The sequence below is a fragment of the Geotrypetes seraphini genome, chromosome 2 (genome assembly GCF_902459505.1).
Source record: "Geotrypetes seraphini chromosome 2, aGeoSer1.1, whole genome shotgun sequence".
Classification (NCBI taxonomy): domain Eukaryota; kingdom Metazoa; phylum Chordata; class Amphibia; order Gymnophiona; family Dermophiidae; genus Geotrypetes; species Geotrypetes seraphini.
Window position 1 is genome coordinate 314,839,356 of NC_047085.1, and position 22,850 is coordinate 314,862,205.

Genomic DNA, 22,850 nt, shown 5'->3' on the forward strand with positions numbered 1-22,850 from the left:
TAAAATTATCTTAAGATTTCAAAATACTTATATAGGCCCATCAGATCCATTAGTCCTTTTCAGAATTTTCCATATAAAAATTTTTCTCAAAGTCCATTATTCATATTATTCATTTATTCAGGTTAATCACCTATAAATATTCTTTAAATTTTCTATATCTTTTAAATTTACTTGATTGTCTTCCTCTTTCATTTCTCCAGTAATAGCAGCATTCCATTATTCACCATAGTATCCAATATAGCACCATGTTTCAATACTGAGCTGCATCAGGTGTTATTTCTCTACAAATCAAAAAAGGTCTATCAAGAACAGTTTATTTCACCGGTCCTATCACCCCATAACTTAAAAAAGACACTTACTGAAACTACTGCCTCAAGTGCTCTCCATATCAATGTTACCTTCTTACAAAATGACCGCATTGTTTTTTTCATACTATATACCCACATACCACGTGGTATCAGCAACCTATCATTTCACACTAAGAACATCCAATCCAACTCCTCATTAAGGCCATTAAAAGCCACTGTATTCATCTTATAGATCCATTTCTGTTCCTTATAATTCAAAAATCTTTCAAAGTTATCTCCCTCCCACCCACATTCAATCATATCCAAAATTCTCCATCAAATATCTGTAAGTTTATGGGGTTTTTTTTGCAAAGTAAAAGTAAAAAAATTGATTTAAATGGATTCCATCGTAAATGTGGAACATGCCAATGGTGTGAATTGTGCCGCCAGCCATTGCGCACACTTCTGGACGGACACGTGGTTACTCATGCCCATGCGCCTCCAAATAATATCAGAACAGTCCAAGACTTAAATTCAGCAATTTCTTTATTTTTCTTGCCAACCCCCCCCACCCCCAAACTTGACCACAAACAGTGCTGTGGAGAATGCCTGTAATCCTTTACAATTCAAAATAATCAACTTCAGCTTCAAACAGGACAAAATAATCACTTTGAAATGCAAACAGTTTGTGAAAAAAAACTCTTGTCTCTAGGGCAAACTGGAACAGCTTTAGCAGAGGTCTCTCCTTTCTTTCTCTGCTGAAAGCAGAGTTTTACAAATCTCTCTCCCAGGATAGGACAGGCGTTAGAGCTTATCATTCAAAACAAACAAAACAAAAGCTTCACGGCCTAACTCTTTGGGCTAGATTCACTAAGCAAACTGATCGTGTACCAATCGGTTTCTGACCCCTTAGCGACCCCGGCCCGATTCACTAACCTCTCCTGTAATCCGCTTCCAATCCATGCATGCAAATGAGGGGAACTGCATGCAAAGTAGGTAGGGACGCGATTCGCTAAACAAATTTCCTGATCCGATTGGGCTGGCCGATCAACCCAAAAATCGACTGCTGGGGACCAGTCGAAAATGTCTTTTCGACTCTCCAGCTCCATTAAAAGCCCTGCTCTCTGCTGCCCCACATCTCTCCTGCCCTTCCTCACACTGCGAGCCCGTGGTTTTAACCCGCGGGTTAAAACCACGGGTTCCCTGCCCAACAAAAAAGTTAAATTTTTTTTAAAAAAGTCGTGGCTTAGATGTCCTCCCCCCGCCTGTGCCAATTCTCCACAAAAGGCCTGGCCCACGGCACACCTCCCTCCCTCCCTGCAACTTAATCTCTTGGCCGGGCCAGAACCTAAAAGTTGGGAGCAGGAGGGGTGCTCAGTCCCTCCTGCTCCTTAGGCCTCCAGTGATGTCTTCGGGCAGCAGGAGCAACAGCAAACTCCTCCTGCACCTGCCCCTCCTGATGATATACTACTAATGTGGGCCTTAGGCCCCGCCCTGTTGCATCATGTGATGCACGGGGATGAGCCTAAGGCCCTGATTGGCTCAGGCTCCTACCTTGGGAGGGGCCTGGGGTGCCTGAGCCAATCAGGGACTTCCAAGGTAGGAGCCTGAGCCAATCAGGGCCTTAGGCCCTGCCCAGTGCATCACATGATGCGCTGGGGCGGGGCCTAAGGCCTCAGAGTCATCGCAGGAGGCATTGAAGCAGGAGGAGTTGATCACCCCTTCTGCTCCATTAAAGGAACGGGGAGGGGGGGTGGAAAGGGGGTCTGGAATGGGGAGGGGGTATCCGGGGTAGTGGCAGGAGGGAGTTGGCATCCCTCTTGCAGTTTGTTTTTTGGTGGGTGGCCCGGCCCGGCCAGACGGTCGGACTAGATTTTGCCACAGAGAGGAAAGTGGGCCCGGCCAGGCCAGGAGGGGTTTAACATGGCAGGAGGGAGTTGGCATCCCGGCCAGGCCAGGAGGGGTTTAACATGGCAGGAGGGAGTTGGCATCCAGGTCCGGTTTGACAACTAACCTCTTTCCTGTTAATGTGAAAGTTTTTACTTTTACCCACATCCTTGTCATTCTTGTGGGTTTGGGATGGCCTGGCACCTTCTGGGCAAGGAATATAGGTCCTTTCTGGGTCTGCTTAGGGCACACGGGTGTTACAGATGGTGCAGCGCTGCCCTGCCTATGACAGAATACACCATAGAGAGCCTGAGTTGGGACCACCCTATAACAGGCAATTCTTTGAAATTGAAATACTGTACTTGTAATTCGGCATTTGTGATACAGTGGTGCCTCACACAACGGACGCCTCGCACAGCGCACGCTGCGCACAACGAACTTTATGTCTTGATTCGTACAACGAACTTCGTTTCACACAACGAAGTCGCCCGAGCTGCATCCTTCCGCGCAGGCACTGCGCTTAACTGCCCTCTCTCCGCCTGGCTCCCTCTTGCCCCCCCGACTCCCCGACACGATCGGGGCAAAAAGGAGCCCAAGCCCTCTTGCCCCGCCGATTCTCCAACTCCCCGACAATATCGGGCCAGGAGGGAGCCCAAGTCCTCTTGGCCACGGCGACCCCCTAACCCCACCCTGCACTACATTACGGGCAGGAGGGATCCCAGGCCCTCCTGCCCTCGACGCAACCCCCCCCCCCCCCCAACGACCGCCCCCCCCCAAGAACCTCCGACCGCCCCCCCCAGCCGACCTGCGACCCCCCTGGCCGACCCCCACGACACCCCCAACCCCCTTCCCCGTACCTTTCTGTAGTTGGCCAGACAGACGGGAGCCAAACCCGCCTGTCCGGCAGGCAGCCAACGACGGAATGAGGCCGGATTGGCCCATCCGTCCCAAAGCTCCGCCTACTGGTGGGGCCTAAGGCGCCTGGGCCAATCAGAATAGGCCCGGGAGCCTTAGGTCCCTCCTGGGGGCGGGGCCTGAGGCACATGGGCCCAACCCGACCATGTGCCTCAGGCCCTGCCCCCAGGAGGGACCTAAGGCTCCCGGGCCTATTCTGATTGGCCCAGGCGCCTTAGGCCCCACCAGTAGGCGGAGCTTTGGGACGGATGGGCACCAAAACATGTTGGACAAACTTTGAAATCTCCTTTGATATCTGAATATACCTACCTGGGACCATTTTGTTTCTTTCATTAATAAAAGATTCTTTTTGATCCTATATATCTTCTGCTTTTTGTTTTTCTAAGCTGTTATTGCAGTTTTTGTTTGCTTCTATTTTCTGGTACTTATAGAAACAAAACATGAGAGCAGATAAAGACTGTAATATCCATCTGTCAGCCGACCCGCGACCCCCCTGGCCGACTTCCAACATAAGGTAAGGAGCGTAAGATCCCCGCTCCTCCCACTCCTCCCAGCACGAAAAAACCAGCCACTCCCGATCCAGCTGGGACTCAAAGGGAGAACCATTCCTTCTACCTAACACTCCGAACCAGTCATCAAAAATGAAGTTCTCCTTGCATACACACACTCTAGCCACCCTTTTGATAATCCTCCTCATTTCTAGTTGGAAAGCAGCAGCAAACAACTTACCCACCACAACCACATCCTCCAGTACAACCAACTTCCAACTCCCCAACAGAAGAATAATCACAACAAGAAACTCGAACCACCACACCAGCACTCAACACCCCATCACTGTTACCTGGAGAAGAAGATCAACACTTCCGAAAACAAAATCTCATCCATCTCCCACAACACTCATATACCCGGAAACAACACACATTCCCCAGACTGACACGACCTCCCTTACATGTGCCTATGTTAACATCAGAGCACTAGGACCCAAAACAGAAAACATAAAAAATTGGATAAAAACAGAAAAACTTGACTGCCTATTCCTCACTGAAACCTGGTTAACCTCAGACACAGACCCAAGAATAAAAGAAGTATGCCCGCCGGGATACAAAATAACAGTAACCTGCAGAGAAAAAAAAAGAGGAGGAGGACTAGCAATAATAATCAAGAATTCCCTAACTCTAAACATACTTGAAAAAACATCCACCCCGCAAATGGATTTCCTAGCGTGTCATCTCACAAACCCAACACTAAAAAACTCACTAAACTGCTTGCTCTGCTACATAACACCAGGAAACTGGACCACAGTGAGACCTGAATTTGAAAACTTCATCTACCAAAACTCATTAACAGCAGAATATAACCTCATCCTAGGAGACCTAAACCTACACCTAGAAGACACAACCTCCACACCAGCAAATAACTGTCTATCCTTCCTCAATGCCTTATCCTTCCAGATCCTAAATCCACAAACCACCCATGAAAAAGGTCATCAACTGGACATTGCTGCATTCATGACTCACCAACCATCCAATCCAGCAATCCAAACTCCTAACGGAACATGGTCCCCTTCCCTATGGTCAGACCACTACACATACAACTTCAATATCAACTGGACCATGACCAAACACACACCTCAATCAAAAAAAACCACATATACCACACGCAAACATATCGACCCAACCATTTTTTGGTCAAATGTAGACGAAACTATCCAAGACTGCGACCCAAAAAACTTCATCTCCCACTGGAAAAATGTGTCCACCAACATCCTTGATGATCTGGCCCCCCTACAAACCAAAACCAGAACCAGCAGGAAATCAGACCAATGGTTTGATAATGAACTACTCCAACTCAAAAGACAGTGTAGAAGATTAGAAAGAAAATGGAGAAAAAAGAACCAAGATCAAACAAAAACCGAATGGAAAAAAATCAACAAACAATACAAAAATCAACTAAGGGATAAGAGGAAAAGCTACTATACTAATCTCATAGGCACGGAAACCCAAGACTCCAAAAAAATATTCCAAATCCTGAAAGAATTAACAGACACCAAACCATACACAACCACCACGAACACACCTCCACCATCACCCACCCTCTTAGCAGAACACTTCAAGAACAAAATTACCAACACCAGAGCCACCCTCATCCTTAACCCATCCCATCAAAACCCAATCACAATCCACCCTTCAGGAAAAGAGGCATCTGCAGCAGACAGAATTTGGACTCAATTCCCCAACATACAATGGTCAGAATTCAACAAATTCTACAAAAAATACAGCCATGCCTCCTGTGACCTCAACCATTGCCCCTCATATCTCCTTACCACCTCGAGTGTAAAATTCCGCACCATAATTCTGCAATGGATTCAATTCACGCTCACAGAAGGCACATTCCCTGCTGACCTCAGCGAAATCGTCATCACCCCAATCCAAAAAGACCCAAAAGCACCACAAAACCACCCATCTAACTTTAGACCTATAGCCTCAATTCCGCTATATGTCAAAATTATAGAAGGCCTAGTAGCCAAACTCCTCACCAACTACATAGATGACCACAACCTACTCCACCCCATGCAATCAGGCTTCAGAACAAATTTCAGTACAGAGACACTACTAGGCTCCCTTATGGATACCGTCAGACAACACCTTAGTACAGGGAAAAAAATGCTTCTCATACAATTGGACCTAACTGCGGCATTCGACCTAGTGGATCACAACATCCTTCTACAGATCTTAGACGCAATAGGCATCTCAGATAAAGTATACTCTTGGTTTGAAGGATTCCTAAAACTCAGAACCTACAGTGTAAAATCAAACAAAGAAAAGTCAGAATCCTGGTCAAACCCCTGCGGCGTACCACAAGGATCTCCACTATCCCCCACCCTCTTCAATCTCTACACTGCTTCTCTAGGAACGCATCTGGACAATCTGGGCATAACCACTTATAGTTATGCTGATGACATCACCATCCTCATCCCATACGATCATTCTAAACCTACCATGACAGACAAACTTCACCAAACACTTGAAACAATCACAACCTGGATGAAAAATCACAAACTTAAACTCAACCAAGACAAAACAAAATTCATCCTTCTCGAAAATGACAAGATCCAAACCACAACCAACTTAGACATAAACGCAATCAAATATCCCATCCAAACCACCATAAAACTACTTGGCATGACCATAGACAGATGCTGCACCATGCAACCGCAAATAAATAAAACAATTCAGAAATCATTCGCAGTCATGAGAAATCTGAGACAAGTCCGAAAATTCTTTGAAAGAACACAATTCCAACTGATAGTACAATCCCTAATACTAAGTATATTGGACTACTGCAACATCCTCTTCCTTCCTTGCCCTGCAACTACGATCAAACAACTCCAAACAATCCAAAATACAGCATTGAGACTCATCTACTCTTTGAAAAAACATGACCACATCACTGAAGCCTTCATCAACTCACACTGGCTTCCAATCCAAGAAAGAATCCAATTCAAATTCTACTGCATATTATTTAAAACCCTACACGGAGACAGCCCATCATACTTGAACAATCGCCTTATCCAAGCACCCACTACAAGACACAGAAAAACGCACTCCCCATTCATACCCCCCCCAATCAAGGAAGTAAAAAGAACAAAACTACACGACGGCCTCCTGGCCACCCAAGCCGCAAGGCTGGACAACAAGATCTCCAACCTCTTGATGACCACCCCAGACTATAGGACGTTCAGAAAAGAATTAAAAACCACACTTTTCAAGAAATTCCTGAAGCAGCAATAACATCACGACCGTTTAATAACTCTAAAACTGACATTTGACCTATCCATTACTGCACGAATAATAACAAAAGAACTTCCACTATGACCACCTATTAACTCTTTCACAAACCACCTCACCCTCAACAACCCGCTAAATGTTTATAAGATCTACAACTTACCTCTCTTGCTAATCATTGTAACTCTGTTTTTTTTAAATTAACCTTTTGTAATCCGCCTTGAACCGCAAGGTAATGGCGGAATAGAAATCCCTAATGTAATGTAATGTAATATTCAACCTCGTTTCCTGTCTCCTTTACTTTGAATATCTTTCCTGCCTTCTGTTCTTGCTCCATTCTTTCAGCAGTTCTGTTATTGTTTTTGGCACCAGCATTTCCATTGAGTACTCGTTTTGTATTGGTCTTCTCTTCCACCCTTACAGACTGTAATTGACCCTCCTATATAAAGAACCACAACTTTACTTGTCATATATTTCTCAACAAAGAGATTGTACTCTTATAAAACATTTAGGGGCCCTTTTACTAAGCTTAGTGCGCCCTTATGCAGGTCTTTTCAATGTACTAAGTCCATTTCTTGCACAGCTATGAAAAAGTCTTTTTGTATTTGTTTCGTACATGTCTGTGCGCTTATGTTACCATTAGCACACAGCCATTAAAAAAAAAAATGAAGGAGCTCCTGCATTAACCCTGCGGTAACCAGTTATCATATATTAATGTACCTATACTAACTGGATACTGTTTCCATACCTATTCTCCGCCCCTGACACATTCCCTCAAAAAGTAGCAAAAAAAAGTACCATGCACTTAGCACATGCAGATGCCAAAAATAACACAGAACACTTTGGTGCGTCCTATATTAGGCACTAGTTAGCAGTAGCACCTAATACAGCTCAATAAAAGAGCCCTTATTTCCCTCGAACAAGCAATCATTTTTTCTTAAAAGAAACTTTGTTTATGGTATGTGAATATAGTACTTTTAGTTGTTCTGACACTCCTAATAATCTGTGAGGCCTTTGAGTTGGCACCAGATCTGATTTGATATGAGAGTGCATGCATGCATTAGGTGACTGACACTTTATTTATCCTTTTATGTTTTTATCAATTCTCTGCATTATGTAGCCTGTTTGGTCTTTGATTTCTGTCAGGAAGATTCCGGAGCAAGATATTTTATGGAAAATGTTAAAACTTCTTAATACTATTGTACTATCGCTGTGTTGTCCAGTTTTTCATTACTGTAAATAGGATAGAACTGAGAGGTACTGCGGTATAAAAATAAAATTTATTATTTATTACATTTATTATTATATGCTGCTCTGTGGCTCAGGGTGGGACTTCCTGAGCTGTGTCTACACCAGTGGGCTTCCTGTGTTGCAGTACGGTGTCCTGAGCCCTAGGCTGCCATGGAAGCAATCTATAAACAGGAAAGGACCTGTATCTGTTACAGTGCATGACATTATCTTCAGATCCCATTACAGAGACATCATTTGTAAGGGTGAGATGTTACATCAGCAGCTGGTGAGGAGTTCCACACAAGACCATGTGACATGACTACTCTCTTTTACAGAAGTGGAATGTGTTTTGTATGTAACAGAAGCTCAAGCAATGTGTTATATTCCCAAGGATTGGGCTGGATAAATCATTAACACATTGGTCAGCCTTATTTAAACTCAGAGCTGGGGTGATACAAACAAAAGTCAGAATTACTCCAGAATAGTAGGCAGACTGGAAGTTAACTTTTCTGTTTCTCACATGTATATGTCAAGCAATTGTGAAGTGATTTTTTTTTTTTTTTTTTTTGCAAAAAGGCATACAACTCATCTTTCTCTGTGTGAGAGTAATATATCTGTGGGATGTATGAATATCAAATCTTTAAACTCCAGAAAATTCATATTGCAGGACTAACCCCTTTTGGTTTTGTTAGTTGTGTCCTGTAGTGCCTCATTCTTTGTGCTCCTTGCTAACGGTGCAGTGGGTTGGACAGGAGGCATTTGAGGGCTGTGAGCCTCCATTAGTGTATGATAGAAACAAAGAAGCATGTTCTCTGTTTTCTTCTTGCCCCAGGGTTCAACACCTCCCATGACAGTTTTCAAAGGCAATAAAAGACTGTACCAGAAGGACTGTGTACTTATTATCAATCATGACACCGGCGAGTACGTGCTGGAAAAACTTAGCAGCAGCATACAAGTAAAGAAAACCAGGTAAGGGGCACACTTTCTACAACTGAAAGTTTGAAGAGCTAATTCTTTTTTTTTTTTAGTTCAAATATTTTTATTAAGGTTGAAGTGAAAATAACAGCAGAAGACAAAAGATAACAATTTTGACAGTTTGTTCATGAGCAAAACGATATAGATATGATACAGCTTCAACAGATGTATGATTGTTGGTAGACATAATCAAATAAATAGGAATGAAATATCATGAAAGATAAGGTGATAAGGAGCGATTCACCTGCATTTAAGGTGCATTATTAGACTCAGAGCAATATGCAATTAAAGGTGACCAAGTATTAATGTATTTGCAAAGGGATGTAGTTCGTTCCGCCAGGGCTTTTTCATATTTGCTAATCAGGCAAAGATTATTCTACCAGGTATGATAATCAATCTTTGACAGATCTTTCCAGCAGCAAAGAACATTTTGAATAGCTAGAGACATCATTATGGTCAATAATTTACATTCAGATGAGTCAAAGGGGGAGGAAATACCATTTGAATTCAAAATGACAATGTTAAAAGTGAGTGGCTCTTGTATATGTAACACTGAACATATAATATTCCATACCTTCTCCCAATACAGTGTCAGGTGTTTACAAGAAAATAGAAGGTGCTTCAAAGAGCCAGTATGGACTAAACAAGTCCAACAGTCAGTGGATTTTGTCGAGTCTATCTTATTGGCCAGTATGGGTGTCCATAGTGCTCTATGTAATACATAATACATTGATTGTAATAGAGATGCTGATTTGATGGATTTAAACAGTTGTTGCCAAATGACAGACCAATCTATAGCATCCGATGGTAGGTTCAAATCCTCATTCCATTTAAGAGCTGAGTACTTAGGAGTGCTGAAGTAAGTTTTTTGCAGCCATTTGTACCAGAGAGATGCTTTGTGGTGCCATACTGAGAACTTGGATAGTAGAGATTCCAGACTTGGACGAGAGATTAAAGTATGGGGGTCCGGTATCACTTTCCTGATACATTGTGTTAATTGGATCCATTGAAATTGTTGGCTATTGGGTAGTTTCCACTTCCGAGAAAGGTCTTGAAAAGACATCCAACTGTCCCCCTGTATCAGGTCCTGGATTGTGTGAATACCACATTGTTGCCATTGCCGCCAGGAGATTGGAGAGCCTTGTATTTGAAATCTGGCGTTGTTCCAGATGGGGATGAGATTTGATTTATCCCAACTAACATCGAGGTGCGAGTCAACCTTATGTAGGGCAGACCAGTAAGAAGTGAGAACTGGGTCCGCTTTGTCCAGTCGTGATAGCTGAGTTCCCATCAGCATCATCATGCGTGTCTCGCCATATTTGAGGTTTTCCAGGAGAAGCCAGGATGGTATCTCAGATGATTGTAGTGTCGGATAATGTGGGGACCATTGGCGGATCAGAAATGCACAATGATAGTGGAAAAAATTGGGGAAATTGACCCCCCCACAAGATCTGTCCGCCTTTAGTTTAAGCAATGCTATCCGTGGTTGTTTTTTGTTCCACAAAAAATTAGATAAAATGGATTCAATGCTTTTGTAAAATGAAGATGGGAGAAAAAATGGAAGCATGCTCAGCACGTAATTAAGTTTAGGCGAGATCATCATACGAATGGTCTCTAACCTGCCCCACCAAGATAAGTGCAACGGTGACCATTTGCTCGTGGTAGATTTAGCAATATTGAGTAGGTATTCAATATTGAGTTGAGTCGTCTCATCCAACGAGGGACCGAACATAACGCCCAGATATTTCATTTTTGAGCTCGACCAGGTGACACCTAGGGATTTCACTTCTGATTCCATAGAAGGACAATTGAGTGGCATTACTTCCGTCTTGCTTGTATTGAGTTTGTATCCAGATTCCAAAGAATAGTCGTTGATTAATTGAAAAAGTGGGGGTAATGAGGAAGGAGTCATATATAGTAAAATGTCATCTGCATATGCGGATGTTTTGATTTCTAAGTCACGAAACTTGAATCCATCAATATTAGGGGACGAGCGGATGGCTATGAGCAATGGTTCGAGGGCCAAATCAAAGAGCAAAGGTGACAGGGGGCAACCCTGTCTGGTTCCCCTGGATGGTTGGAAAGGTGATGAAAGTGAGCCGTTTATGAGTGTCCTGGTTGAAGGGGAGGAGTAGAGAATACGAACTTTATCAATGAAAGCCTGAGAAATTCCAAACCAACGCAAAACAGAAAACATAAAAGGCCACTCCACTCGATCAAAAGCCTTCTCAGCATCTAGCCCCACAGCTAAGAGGTCTTGTTTACAGTGTTGAGCCTGATTGATGATATGCGAGAAGGTACGAGTATTATCATTGGAATATCTACCTGAGATGAAGCCACATTGATCGGGAGTGATTAGTTTTGTGATCACAGATTGTAAACGATTAGCCAGAAGTTTTGCGTATATTTTGGCATCAACATTTATCAATGATAAAGGCCTATAATTAGAGATGTGTCTGGGGTCTTTGTCCGGTTTAGGAAGGACGATGATGTGAGCTTCAGTGAAGGTGCCTGAGGCTCGTCCCGTGGAGACGAGATGTTCAATGAACTGTAGATATGGTGATAGGAGAACATCTTGGAATTCCTTGTAAAATTCTACAGTCAGGCCATCTGGACCTGGAGCCTTGCGGAGCGACATGGAGTTGATGATCATGGAAATCTCAGAGGTTGAGATAGGTGTGTCCAGGGATGAATTGTCTTCAACTCCCAGGCTGGGATGTGTGAGTGCATCCAAGAACTTAGATGTAGAACTAGAACAAGAGGGAGGCAACTCAGAGGTGTATAAGGAGTCATAAAAGTATTTGAAGGCCTGAGCGATTTCTGTAGTGTCAGTTATTGAGGCACCATCATCTAGTACGATATTAGTGATATTAGACTTGTCAGCACGTTTTTTTAAGTAAGTAGCCAGAAGGTGTCCACCTTTGTTGTTTTCCGAGAAGTAAGTGGTAGATTGTTTAAACACGGCTTGGGAAGCTTGCTTACGGAGAACAGAATTATAAAGAAACCTAAGTTTATTTAGTTGGAGAAGATTATCGATATTGGTTGGATCCTGTTGATGTTTAGACTCCATAACACTAATTTCGGCCTCATATTGTTGTAATTGTTCTCTTTGTAGCTTGTGTTGATGAGCTGTATAAGATATTATTGTGCCTCTTATTGATGCCTTAAATGCGTCCCAGCAAATGGGCCAGGATGTTTGCTCCGGAGTATTAAGTGCAAAGTATTCTCTAATAGCTTCTCTGATGGTGACCTTAAACTTAGAGTCCTGAAGTAAATTAGAGTTGAAGCGCCAGTGTTTTTGTTGAGGGGGCTGCTGTGGAAAAGCGAGTTTTAGTGCTATCGAGGCATGATCTGAGACCGTGATAGGAGATATGGTGGACTCAATGACCGAAGTGCATAATGAATTACTCAATAAAAAGAAGTCTATGCGAGAGTATGTGAGGTGGGGATTGGAGAAAAAAGTGAATGCTTCTTCAGTATTATGCATGCATCGCCAGATGTCAGAGAGGTGCAATATTCGAATGAGGTCTTGTAGCGCAAACCATGATCTGGATTTCTTGTATGTGCATTGTGATTTCCTGTCTATTGTAGGGTTTAGTATCATGTTGAAGTCACCTCCCAATATGAGTTGGGAATTAGGATCTGAAAGCACAGTAGAAGCCAGGGAGCGAAAGAAGTCAGGGCAGTCAGAATTAGGGCCATATATGTTGAGTATGGTAATAGTTTGACCCGCATACTGCAATATAACCTTAACCCACCTACCATTGAGGTCAGAAGTAGAAGATGTTATCAACAGACCTGGTTTTTTTCTGATCAAGGTAAGTACTCCACCTTTTTTATCTGGGGCAGCTGAAAAGTAAGCAGGCATAGACCATGGTAAACGTATTTTGCTGGAGGCAGACTGGTTTAAATGAGTTTCTTGTATCATTATGACATCCGGGTTGTTTTGATCGAGATGTGTCAAAATCTTTTTTAATTTAATCTGATTGTTGAGGCCCTTTGCGTTCAGCGATATGATGTTAAGTGACATTTATGTAAGTGAGAGAAAATACCGTGATTGCAGGTCTGGAAGTAGTACAGCACCTTATTAAGGAGAAGAGAAGTACATTCCTGTAGATTTTCAGAGTTAAACAAATACATGTCATGTGAGAAAGCATCATGATGGAAGAGATATACGTGAACTCATGAACAATCATAGAAGAATCAGGCAAGAAAGCCAATAGAAAACCTATGAGAGCAGCAGAGAGGCTAAAACAGCAGGAAAGAAAAACAGAGACCCCTTAATAAACAAGACTAAATGTGGACAAAGTCCAACCATGAAAATAGCCACCATTTTAACATAACATTAATATAATATCAATCAACAGCTCACAGTCAGTGCAAGCCAGAGTCCTCAAGCCTAACCAGGCAGATGAGAGCAGGTCACCACTTTCAGAGAGGTACATCAGTGGAAGATACACAGTCAGACCTGGTGGATTGGAGTAGGTGACTGCTGCTCAATGAAAGCTGCAAGCTCCTCAGGCGAGGTGAAATCCTTAGTTTGATTTTGCAGTGTGACTCTCATACGGGCGGGATACATCATGCCGAACTTAGCTGATAGTTGTTTAAGCTGCGGCCTGTAGGAGAGCAATTGCTTACGGCGAAGTGCAGTAGACTTGTTCAGATCAGGAACAAACAGCAGGGTAGTGCCTTCATGTTTCACCGGAGAGCGAATTTTTGCACGTTGCATTATTTCTAGCACATGTTGGTACCGGAGGGATTTGAATACTATAGGCCTGGGAAAGCGATCATTGGCATTGCGGTAAGAGGGTACCCGATGTGCCCTTTCGATTTCAAAGTTGCGGGTGAACGTGATGTCCAGTAACTTAGGAATGAGATCTTCTAAGTATTTAGCTAAATCACATTCATGTGGCCCTTCCATAAGGCCTAAAATGCGTATGTTACATCTTCGTGAGCGATTCCCACTATCCTCCAGGTCCTTCTCAAGAACAGAGATTCTGGCCGTTTGTTTGCGCAGCTCAGACACTGAAACGGAGGTCGCAGCCATTTTCTCCTCGAGCGTGGTAACACGTGTTTGCAGTATGGAGAAATCAGCCGATAAAGTTGTGAGTTTATCATTAATTTCATCCGTAGTAGTTTTTGTGTCAGTTACTATTTCCTTTAGTACCTTTAATTCAGCCAGAATTTCTTTTGCGTTGTTATCTCCGTCCGAAACAGGAAGTGGGACCTTCGATGGTGATGGCGGGTCTGGCTTGTGCCGCTTTCCAATTTTCTTATCAGCCATGTGGTCAGATTGGTTAAGTCGCCCGATATATAGAATCAGGAATATTTAATAAGTCGGCTGCGATCGATTTGGCGACTATTCGAGCGCTATTGAAGACGCGGTGGTTATGATTCAGGAAGCTGGGGCAGGAGCTCTGAGATCAGGCTGCCATTTGTCGCGGGCTCAGCAGCGCCCCTGAAGAGCTAATTCTGTTCAATTTGATAGGAGATATGGTGAAAATAAATGTATGGAGACTTTTTCAATATCTTTTTAGCTTGTTCTGATAGTTATAAGATGCCTGAGGCATAGCTAGGATCTAGAGACAGTTATTTGTCAACCCACTTTGCCTGGCATGAAACCTAAAACCTAAAACCCAGTCAGAAAACATAGCCTGTGGAATAGATAGAAGAAGCCTCCAAACTTTCAAGGCACTTCTACCAGAGACATGAAACCAACAGCACAAACTAATCAAAAACACACCCCTGTATCTGTATTTTGGAAAAGGTCCAGTACTAGGGTGATATTAATTTCTTTATAAACTCTTCCACCTCCTGACATGGATATTGCGCCATCCTCGGAGGAAATGGAAAGCATTTTTGTGCAGGGGAAGATCTCTTAGCCTCCATTGCAGACGGTGAAAGTGTGTAAAGAGATGAATTTGGCAGTTTTCATATATTGGTCTTCAGGTGCACTTTTGAACTTGTTTGAGTAGCTATCAGTGTGACTCTGAAAGTGAAACAGTCTTGCTATCTTATCAGCTTGGAAACTGGAAGTGTTGCAGCAAGCCACTGTTAAGATGTTTTCTTCTCCTATTCTTCCAGCCTTTGGAAGTGTGCTGTGGATCTGTCCTGGTTCTCTGTCTGTACTAGAGAGTTGCATGGGGACAGAAATTCCGCCCATCCCCGCAAGGAATCCCCTCCAACTCTGCCCGACCCTGCGAGGAATTTCCTCTGTCCCCGTCCATCCCCCCATAAAAGTTGCCTGTCCCCATAAAAAGCAGCAATTACTTCTGACAATTTTGATTTTTTTTAAGTCTTAGTTTATTTAAACCAACAATAAAATACAATATAAACAACAGTGAACAGAAATAAGAGATGCATACATCAACAGAAAGAATTAGACTAGACATTAGATCATGTGACTGTAAGGTCGACTATTTTTTGTTAAAAGAAATAAAAGAGTTGGATTTTTTAGCAATATAAAACTCATATTTGAAGAGCAAATAAATCTGGTTCCATCATCTGGCATAGGTAACTTGTGAGAGGTCCTTCCAAGATCCACAAATGATTTTTAATGCAGCAATGAGTAAAGTATCAAACAATACAGCATCAAAATTATTTAAAGCAGAATTGAGAGAGGCACTTTTCAGGACAATGGTTGCATAAGAAAAATGTGCCAATACTGAACTGGTAACCCCAAAACAAACTCAGCAAGTACTTTATTTTGTACTAAACACAATTGGTGGTATAACCATGAGAGGGTGCTGGGCCTCCCACTTTGAGCTTAGCCCCCCTCAAAATGAACATCTCCCTTGCTATAGATGGTGGAACATTTTGTTTTTCAATCATCTTGGTCCCAGTTTCTACTTTTGTCTATCTTCTACTAATTTTCTTTTCAGGCCTCGGGAACCCCGGTTCCATCCCCACTGGAGTCCTGTGAGCCTGGGGGGGATCCCCGCGGGAGTCCTGTAGACCTGGGGGGGATCCCTGTTGGAGTCCCATGGGATTCCTGCAATCCCTGTTCTCGTGCAGACCTCTGGTCTGGACCTCAGCATACTTAACTGGGTAAACTTGTTGTAAATGGAACTTTTTGAATTTTTTTGTTTGGAGCTAATTCTTTGGAGAATCTAAAACTGTCACAAGACTTACAAACACTGAAAAGCAGGGTTACAATTTGACTGAATTAATTGCTTGTGTCATTACATGCAGTTGGGCACAATTCAGAACTCATGCTTTAATGTTGTTGCCCCATCTATCTGAAGCAATCTCCTTCTTTTTATCAGGATAGAACCCTCATTTTTTTAAATTTAAGAAAACGTTCAAAACCCTTCTTTTTACCTAGGTGTTGAAACTAATGATGGCACGTCAATTATTTTTCTTTTTACCTAGGTATACACAAAACAATAACTTATGAATTTCAACAATAACATGAATTACTTTCCTCATATTTGCCCTTCCTTTTTTTCTATAATATTTAGCAAAAAAGAATCATAACGTAGGTTTTGTGTACTCTTACCATTTTATCTTAACTTGTTATTATTTATTTTATTGTAAACCACCTAGATTTTCTATTTTATGATTTCATGGTATATCAAGAAATAAATAAATTGTGACTATAAACTGTTAAAGGCTGGGACCCAACCTGTGAGGCAAAGGTCTCATGCCTAAATGAAACTTGGGTTTTTGAATACTCTGTTAAGATACATTTAGGGGTCCTTTTACAAAGCTGCGCTAGCGATTTTATCGCATGCACCGGATTAGTGCACGCTAGCCAGAAATTTACCGCCTGCTCAAAAGGAAGCAGTAGCGGCTAGCGTGTTCAGTAATCTAGCGCGTGCTATTCCATACGTTAAGGCCCTAGCACAGCTTTGTAAAAGGAGCCCTTAATGCTGGTGTCTTATCCACAATGGTTATTGTGTTTGCCAAATATATAGAGAGAAAACATTTGAAATAAGGTATCAGATGCTAAACATGCTTAAATATAGATGAATGGAGAGAATAATCATCACAGTGCCAATCAGTGTACCAGTGGGATAGGTCAGATCTGTATGTTTAGCCAAGTGTGTCTCTTGATTGCCTTTTCAGTATCTGAATTAGCAGGTGATATACAATCAGATTGGTCATAGCAAAGAAGAATCACCAACTATGCAGCTGCCTAGAAAGTTTGAGTCTGTGGCCTTTTTTTTTTTTTTTTCCTTAAAGCTAGCTTCTGCCATTCCTAGAAAATGTCACCGTTGTAGGAGTGGCCTAATGGTCAGAGCAATGGGCTGAGAACCAGGGAAGTTTGGGTTCATTTCCTGCTTCCTCCAGTGATGCTCCTGTGACCTTGGACTTTATTTCCCATTGCCTGAGGTACCTAGTTTGTTCTAAACCATTCGAGGCAGGCACCCTTCTTGTTCCTGAATTACTAATAGTTCTGGAAGTTGCCTAGAGCAATGCTTGGAAAGGTGACTTAAAGGTTTAAATTATTATTAATAATAACAATAATAAGCTCTCCCCATACTGATGAATGACCAGTGTGTACGTTACCTGGAGATATACTGGCCAATATTCAGCAATGTTCAGCATTTTTATGTCCACTGCTAGTTTTATTCCCAGTTATTCAATGCCAGGCTATGTCTTGGCACTAGCACTGAAAATCTAGTTATATGTTGGCCACTTATAGTATATAAGTCACGGGATGGTACCCTATAGAGAATAGCACCTCCATGAAAGATAGGCACTAGAAATGTAGGCCATGGTTTTCCGGGCCTACATTTCTGTCACCTATCTTTGTCGTGAATCACACTTACATAGGCACTTTAGGTTGCCTAATACCACTTCCTGTGTTAGCTACACCCATAGTGGCGCTCGGTGGCCTAAAGCACCTATGTATGTGTGATTCTGATGCATATTATTTAAGCGCCGGTAGGCACTTTAATGGTGCCCTTTTATGCTATTTTAAATTACGTTTGTTACTTCACTTGGGTGCTGGTAGAGTATCTACCAATGCCAAAATTTAGGCGCTGTTTCTAGAATTTCCCCCTATGTATTTAAAGTGCAATATTCAGCCCTTAACCACATAAGCTGAACTGCTTAAAAATAGGACTGCTATTTATATGGCTCAATTTAACTGGTTATCTTATATGATTAAGGACTGAATATTGACCCTTATTGTATAAGTACCAACTCTACCCCGGAATACCTACAAGTTAGCTGGTTTTGGCTCAGGCACTAACTGTGACTATTCACCAGTGCTATCTGGTTAAATGCCACTGAATATTCGTGGTTAACCACAGACAAGCAATTTAGTGGACAGAAGCTTCTCCAGGCCATTTAAAGTGCTTTGAGTATTGGGTGGAAAAATGCTGTAGATGGACTTGTACTTTATAACTGAGAACATTATGGTTTGCGTTTTTAAATAACATTATTACCTCTATTGTTGTTGTCGCTTTACTTTGAATATCTGTAGAAGCAAAGCCCTTTAGATCTGTATCCTGAGTATCTTTTGTTCAGAATATTGGTACTGGGGTTAGTCTAGTTTGAATTGAACCCCAGAGGATTCAGACTTTTCGTTGGGATGTTGTGCTGTTAGGATGAAGTATGATTTGCAGCTCAGCATGAAGTTACATGATAATACTTTTAAAATGAATAAGAGGAAATATTTTTTCACTCAATGAATAGCTAAGCTACTACTACTATATATCACTTATTTAGCACTGAAAGGCATATGCCTCACTGTACATTTTAACATGTGATAGATGGTCCCTGCTCTGAAGGGCTTACAATCTAACTTGGACATGACATATAGGGTTGGGGATGCAGAACCCAAGTTAGATGAGTTAGGAGTTGAAAGAACTCTCGAAGAAGTGGGCTTTTAACTTGAACTTGAACACTGCCAGAGACAGAGCTTGCCTTAGGGATTCGGGCAGTTAGTTCCAGATAGAAGGGAAGCTCTAGAACTTATTGCTAGAAAAGGTGGTAACAATAGTTAAGTGTGTTTATTTTTAAAGAAGGTTTGAACAAGTTTCTGGAGTAAAAAATCTGTAGTCTGCTATTCAGGTAGATATGAGGAAGAACTTGAGATTGTAGCATGGAATGTTACTACTCTGGAATTCTGCCAGGTACTTGTAAACTGGATTGGCCACTGATGAATACAGGGTACTGGGCTAGATGGATCATAGTTCTGACCCAGTATCCTGTTTTCAGCAGTGGCCAATCCAGTTTATATGTGTGTGTGCTTAAAAAGATAGATTGGAGCACTTCCTATGCAGGTATGATAATTGTCTCAACTAACCCCAGACACCTAGAGGGGCATAATAAAAACAAACAAACATCTAAGTCCCCTTTTGGCCTAAGGCCCTAAACGCTGAAAGTAGAAGCAGGGAAAATGTCCATTTAAAAAAAAACCCATCCAAAATGAGTTTTTTTAGAATGGCCTACCTCTACGTTCAGCTGTTTAAATGCCCAGACCACCACTACGTCTACACTTACAACACATTATCAACCAAAAAATAGCCTAAGTCCCAAAGCCCAAACAAGACCTTTTAGGTGAAGGAAGGGCCAGTCCTTTGCCCCGGCGACTCCCTCTTAAGATACGGGCAGGAGGGAGCCCAACCCCTCCTGCCCCTGTGACCCCCCTCCCCCCAAGATATGGGCAGGAGGGATCCCAACCCCTCCTGCCCTGGTGACCCCCCACCCCCCTTATGGGCAGGAAGAAGCCCGACCCCTCCTGCCCACAACGCACTCCCCACGATGACCCCCCCAAACCTGCAACCCCGCAACACACCTCCTCACTCCCTCACCTCCCCATACCCCCGACACCCTCCCTTACTTATAATTAGTTGGCCGGACGGACAGGTCCCAAACCCGCCCGAATGGCGGGCTTAGGGCCTGATTGAGTCAGGGGTGAAGGGGAGTGTCGTGGGGAATGTGTCTTAGGCAGGAGGGGTTGGGCTCCCTCCTGCCCGTATCTTAGGTGGGGGTGGGGGTGCGTCATAGGCAGGAGATGTTGGGCTCCCTCCTGCCCGTATCAGTTCGGGGGGTAGATTGCGGCAGGAGAGATTGGCTATCTCTTCTGCAATGATAGCGATCCCCCGAAGTGCCACAAACCGCAGCACTTTGGGGTGAGGAATGCAGCAGGAGAGATGAGGCATCTCTCCTGTCGCAATCCTCACCTCGAAGTGCCGCGGTTCACGGCAGTTCGGTGATCGCTATCGCGGCAGGGGAGATGAGGCATCTCTCCTGCCGCGATCATTGAGGTGGGGGGTGGGCAGGTTGCCAGAGCCGCTGAGCTGATTGCGGCAGCCACAATCAGCGGCCCCTTTTCAGAACTTTTACCTGTTTTGACTTGGTCTAAGTCAAAACGTATAAGTTCTAACTAGGTAATCTGTTCAAGTTTTTGATTATACTTGCTGAATGACTAGATCTAGGGCGGCCCACCTCCCGCCTTTTCCCCTCCTCTAAAAACACCTCTTTTCATTCTATTCATTTAGAGGCAGGGGAAAGGCCTAAGCTGGTTTAAGATACGTCTAAAACCAGCTTTGATTATCAGTACTTTGATGATCTGGCTTTTTGATCGTCCAAGTACTGATTTAGGCCCCTTTTTGGAAGTTTTTTTTTTTTTTTTATTATGAGCCCCCCTACTGTATAGCCTTGGCATGGGTGGGTATGTGGCTGAAGGGTTGTGATTAGATGCCTTTGAAGCACTGACCTATTTTAACTATACTACATACAACCTTAAGAATGTATTCAACCTCTACAGCAGTGTACAAAATTTACTCTTTACAGGGATTATTGTTTAAGGAAACAAATACAGTGGTACCTCGGTTTACGAGTGCACCGGTTTGCGAGTGTTTTGCAAAACGAGCAAAACATTTGCAAAATCGGCACCTCGGAAACCAAGCGTGGCTCGATTTATGAGCGCCCCCCCCGCAATCTGGCACCCTCCCCCCGTGATCCGGCACCTTCCCCCCGCGATCCGGCACTCCCCCCCGACGCGATTCTGCATCCCTCCGACTCGATTGGGCAACCCCCCGCCGCGATTGGGCACCCCCACCGCTTCTTACAGTCATCTGGGCACCGACACCGGCATATCCTGTGCTTGGTGCCCGAAGATCAGCCTCCTCTTCTGCTGGGCCTTGAGCAAGTTCTGATGTGAACTTGCAGGCCTTGAGCATGTGCAGATGCTCAAGGCCCAGCAGAAGAGGAGGCCGATCTTCAGGCACCGGCACCAAGCACAGGATATGCCGGTGCCCAGATGAGTGTAAGAAGCAGCGGGGGGGATGCCCAATCGCAGCGGGGGGTGCCCGATCACGGTGGGGGGGTGCCCAATCGAGTCAGGGGGTGCAGGATCGCGTCGGGGGGGGTGCCGGATCGTGGTAGGCGGGGGCCAAATCGCAGGGGGGGCCTTCGGGGGGAGCAATGACGGTTCTCGTGAGGGGGAGAACGTATCAAAGCGAGTTTCCATTATTTCCTAAACGAGCATTTTGGATTACGTGCATGCTCCTGGAATGGATTATGCTCGTAATCCAAGGTACCACTGTACTTCTTTAGCGTCCCTTCAGACCGGCACAGAAACGGATGGGTTTACGCTCCTCTGACAGTAGGTGGAGACTGAGACACTGATTTTTGGCGTCCTCTTCAGTATGTGCTTCTTTAGCGGTGGTCGCCACAGAGTCACGATCTGGACTCTCCAGTTCCGCTCTGGAGATTAGTTCAGCACAGCCTATGCTGGTGGCGCCAGTCTTCCAGTCTGGTTCAGGGAGTGAGTCTCAATCAGCCCCAGTGGATAGTGCTTCTCACGAACGCCAGTCTCCTTGGTTGGGGAGCTCAATATCTCGATCGCTCGGCTCAGGACTGCTGGTCACTGGTGGAGGCGTCCTGGTCGATCAGTGTTCAGGATACCAGAGCCATTTGGCCAGCATTGGTGGAATTCCAGTCCTTGCTGGAGGGCAAGTCAGTTCAAGTTCTCTCAGACAATGCCACAGCGACAGCCTATGTCAATCAGGGGGGGCACCAAGAGTCATCTGGTGGCTCTGGAGACCTCTCTGCTCATGGAATGGGTGGAGGCTCATCTTCGGGACATCTCGTCTTCCCATATTGCCGGTGTGGACAATGTCCAGGCAGATTTCCTCTGTCATCATGCGCTGGATCCTGGCGAGTGGTGTCTTGGGCTGGAAGCCTTCAAGTTGATTGTTCAGACCTAGGATCGGCCGATCATGGATCTCATGGCCACGAGTGTCAATGCCAAAGTGCCGAGGTTCTTAAGTCGGTGCAGGGATTGCCATGCCAAGGGGCTGGATGCTCTGGTGCAGGCTTGGCCAATGGATGGCCTGCTGTATGTCTTTCCTCCGTGGCCTCTGGTGGGCAGAGTTCTTCTTTGGAATGCCTGACATATGGGCCGCGTGTTTCTCGTGGCTGCAGATTGGCCCAGGCGCCCATGGTACGTGGACCTGGTTTGTCTGTCAGTGGCAAATCCTCTCCCGCTGCCCCTCTTTGCCCTATCTTCTGACTCAGGATCTCATTCCAATGTTCAATTCGGGTCCCTTTTGTCTTACAGCTTGGCTCTTTAAAGGGCTCGCCTAAAGAAGAAGGGATATTCGGATAAGGTGATTTCAACTCTCTTACGGTCTTGGAGATTTTCTACATCTTGGGCTTATGTCCATCTTATGTCCATGTTAGGCATCTTTTTGAAAAGTGGTGTTCTGCACGTGGCGTGGTTCCCCTTTGTGCTACTTTATCTCACATCCTGGATTTTCTTTAGGATGGCCTGGAGCGTGGCCTTGCCTGATCCTCCCTTCAGGTGCAG

At 44.0% G+C, this 22,850-nt stretch overlaps 1 protein-coding gene across 4 annotated transcripts in view; it reads left to right on the top strand.

Moving 5' to 3' along the window:
• The window catches only part of EAF1 (ELL associated factor 1), an 84,001-nt gene that overhangs the window by 11,951 nt on the left and 49,200 nt on the right, over window positions 1-22,850 (top strand). For all 4 annotated transcript variants that reach the window (XR_004538017.1, XR_004538019.1, XR_004538018.1 and 1 more), the window contains exon 3: window positions 8,937-9,073. Coding sequence is in view for 1 of the 4 variants with exons in the window: in XM_033930050.1 (XP_033785941.1) it covers window positions 8,937-9,073 (137 nt within the window). In the remaining 3 variants the exon portion in view is untranslated. The remainder of the gene's footprint in view (window positions 1-8,936; window positions 9,074-22,850) is intronic.